General features: G+C 38.0%; 1 protein-coding gene across 1 annotated transcript; it reads right to left on the bottom strand.

Moving 5' to 3' along the window:
- Positions 1-251: 251 nt before the first annotated feature.
- On the bottom strand, positions 252-2,922 carry LOC121756482 (SPX domain-containing protein 4-like). The gene is made up of 3 exons (XM_042152040.1): positions 2,389-2,922; positions 1,008-1,164; positions 252-899 (listed from the first exon to the last, which is right to left on the bottom strand). The coding sequence occupies exons 1-3, from the start codon at positions 2,632-2,634 to the stop codon at positions 433-435; spliced, it is 870 nt and encodes a 289-aa protein (XP_042007974.1). The 5' UTR covers positions 2,635-2,922; the 3' UTR covers positions 252-432.
- Between the last annotated feature and the right edge of the window lie 245 nt (positions 2,923-3,167).

Raw genomic sequence — 3,167 nt, 5'->3', positions numbered from 1 at the left:
TATATGCATACTCGATACTCCATGTTTCACTAACTTTTTACACTCTCAATCCATTATTATTAAAAATGGGTTTCACATTTCATTTACTTACTCCATTTAAATTTATTCACAAAGTTAAACAATTTTTCTTAAAACTCGTGAAGTCAAAATGATTATTTAAATGATAGACGGAGGGAGTACAATTTATTTGTGGTATTTGCTTACGAATTAAATTGCTAACAATTCCAAACAATCACGGATAACCCAATATAAATTTGAACAAACTAGTGAAAGAACTTTTACTTCACTACTAGTAACATTCTATCAAAAGGTTATTGCATTACTATGTATTCACACATAATTTTTGAGGACTCCGTTGACAGATATGAACACGGTCAATTTCAAGTAGGATCAGCTCACTGTGTGTAAACCAAAACAAAAAAGGTTAGAAATTTATTGAGGGAAACGGACATCTTCCTCTTCCTTTTCATCTTCTTCATCTACGACAGAGTTGCATGGCGAGTTTTCTGCAGTTACATCGCCAGCACTTTCACCATTATGTTTCCCAAAGAGATACGACATGGATAAATCATTGTACGTGGAGCTCGGCTTTCTAAGGCCCTCGATAGTGTTTATTGCAGAAAGGGTGCTCCGGTATATATCTACAGTTTCTTCCACGAGCAGCAACGTCTTCTCTAAAGAAGCATTTGTGCCTGCATGGTCCACTGCAACTGCAGCCGATGGTTCCACCACCTCTGCTTCGAGAGGGAACAGAGACTCGAGTTTTGCCTCACACTCGTGGATTAACCTTGTTAGAGGTTCGATTACGAAGAATGGCTGATGGAAAGCAAGCTGAGTGAAAGGCATGCTTAGCATTGCCCCGGTTCGTTTATCATATTTCTTCAATATCTTGATAAGGCCTATTGAAAAGAGTAGGCGGCAGTCCAGTTAACTACATTACCCGGATCAAGAAAGAGAGCCATAGATAATACTTATACTTTTAATGGTAACAAAAGTGCCTTGTTTACCTGCAAAGTTAAGAGAGCTGTAACTTTTGAGAAGAACCATATTTCCATGAATCGAGACCAAGTCTTTGTGTATTTCCGTCATAATCTCAAATCCAGTCTCTGAGGTAAACAATGAATGATCTCTCACCTGCACTCGCTCAATTGTCTCCTTGAGGGCCTGAGATACCAGTTAATAAGAAATCACATTAAAAGAATTAAATGTGCCCGTTGCATTCATGACAATAAGTAACAAAGCACTTGACGTTGACACATTCTCCCCTATCAGCAGAAAAGCCTGAATGATCACAACAATAACTTGAGGTGTGATAGAAAGCCATGCTTAATTGGCTGGATTAATCGTATATCACCCAAACATTTATTTAGTACTCACGTTCACACATAAGTACCCCTTTTCTATCACTAAGTATTTCTTCCAACAGGATTCTCCAAAAGAGGCATTTTTAAAACAATAGCTCAATAACTATAAGCATTAACTATTACAACCAAAGGAGCTGAAATCTTGCACCTTCTGAGAAGGGCTAACATAATATAAACGTCTACTTTCTTTCTACGGATTTCAAGAGAATTTAATCAAACCAAATTCAGTTCACTAAAGAACTTTTAAGTTCTGGCCTTAAGACACATATATCTTCACGCTTACCTAGAATCTGAGAGCATTTAGCTTTATTTTCCTTTTACAGTTTTTTCTTCAGTTAAGAACCTTTATGAAGAAACCTATCAACAAAAAAAGAAACCATCTTTACATTCTTTTGCCAGGAAATCAGTGTGGCCTAAAAGGATTTATTGTTTAAAACTAAATCAGCACATCTGGAGCCCATTTTAAGACGCGTTGTTGGCCAATTCCTGTTAGTTCAAATAAAGCAGTCTCCTCAGGAATCGGAATAAACCATGGACATACTTTTATACCATCCAATATCACAGAATAAGGTGTTAGAATTCATGTTATGTAAACACCATGTTCACAAGAAAATAACTCAAGTCTCAATCACACTATGAAACCATCACTTTCCACTACACCATTGCTGTGCTAACTTGCACTTCCTCAAAGGATATTGGGGTATCTCCTCTTGCAGGTTTCATTTCTCAGATGAGAAATGTTCGACAATTTCTACGTTGATAAGGAGAATGTTTTATTTACACGCACACACATTGAATTGAGCCATTTATCTACTCAAGTTTCCTCCTTTCAATTCACAAACCCTAAGTTATAAGCTACCTCAGTTTTCTACATAATCGGGTCAAATTTTTTTCTTCTTTTTTTCCGTTTCTTTTACCAACACACCAAAATTTCAACTTGAACAAGAAAACATTTCTACTTGAACAAGATGAATAAATAAATTAGATAAACAATAGTAATTTAAAAATATAAAAGCATTGATACCTGGAAACGGATGATGAGATCCTCCTCCTTGCCGACGTAGAAATCGTTGAACTTTTCAATTTCCCCGGTGAGAATCGCCACAAACCAGACCTGAAACTCCGGCATAGGAAGGCGCGGAGGCAGATAACCGGCGGCGGGAGCAATACTATTCAGCAGCTTCTTCAACAGCTTGTAGCGCAAGAATTTGTTCCTCCACTCCGGTAGGGTTTGCTCTAGGTGAATCCTAAATTCCCTCCCAAATTTCATTGCTTGTTTCAATATCTTGTCGATTTCAGGCTAATTTGAGAAATTTGGTGGAGAAGATATTGGAATGGAATCAAACGTGGAAGAAAATTATTCGAAAAAGGTAAAGGATCGAAAAGAGAATTTGGGCTTATGAATATAATCTGATCCGACGATACCAATTTATACAAATTGTCAGCATCAAATTTATGCAATTTATGCATACACTAAAATTTGGGGATATTCTTTTGCAGTGTAATGGTGGAAGAAATTATGAAATCAACATATTAAATTCGTAAATTATGAAGAAAAAAAAACAACAAAGCCTTGAAATTGTCAGGAATATGCCATTTGAGATCTCGTACTACAAAACGAGAATAGATCCTGCACATATTACTCTAGTTAGAGCATCCACAACAATGGACGAGCCCGAGGACGAGCGACCGGCGAGACGCTCAGTCATCGCGCTCGTCCACTATTGAGACCGGCGTCCCGCTCACGCACGAGCCAGACGGACGACCCCTCGTCCGTCGGTTTTTGCGCTCGTCCGTCGCGGT

This window comes from Salvia splendens, chromosome 11, assembly GCF_004379255.2.
Source record: "Salvia splendens isolate huo1 chromosome 11, SspV2, whole genome shotgun sequence".
Classification (NCBI taxonomy): Eukaryota; Viridiplantae; Streptophyta; class Magnoliopsida; order Lamiales; family Lamiaceae; genus Salvia; species Salvia splendens.
Note: the sequence above shows the minus strand (reverse complement) of the source record. Positions and strands in the feature narration are given on the sequence as shown.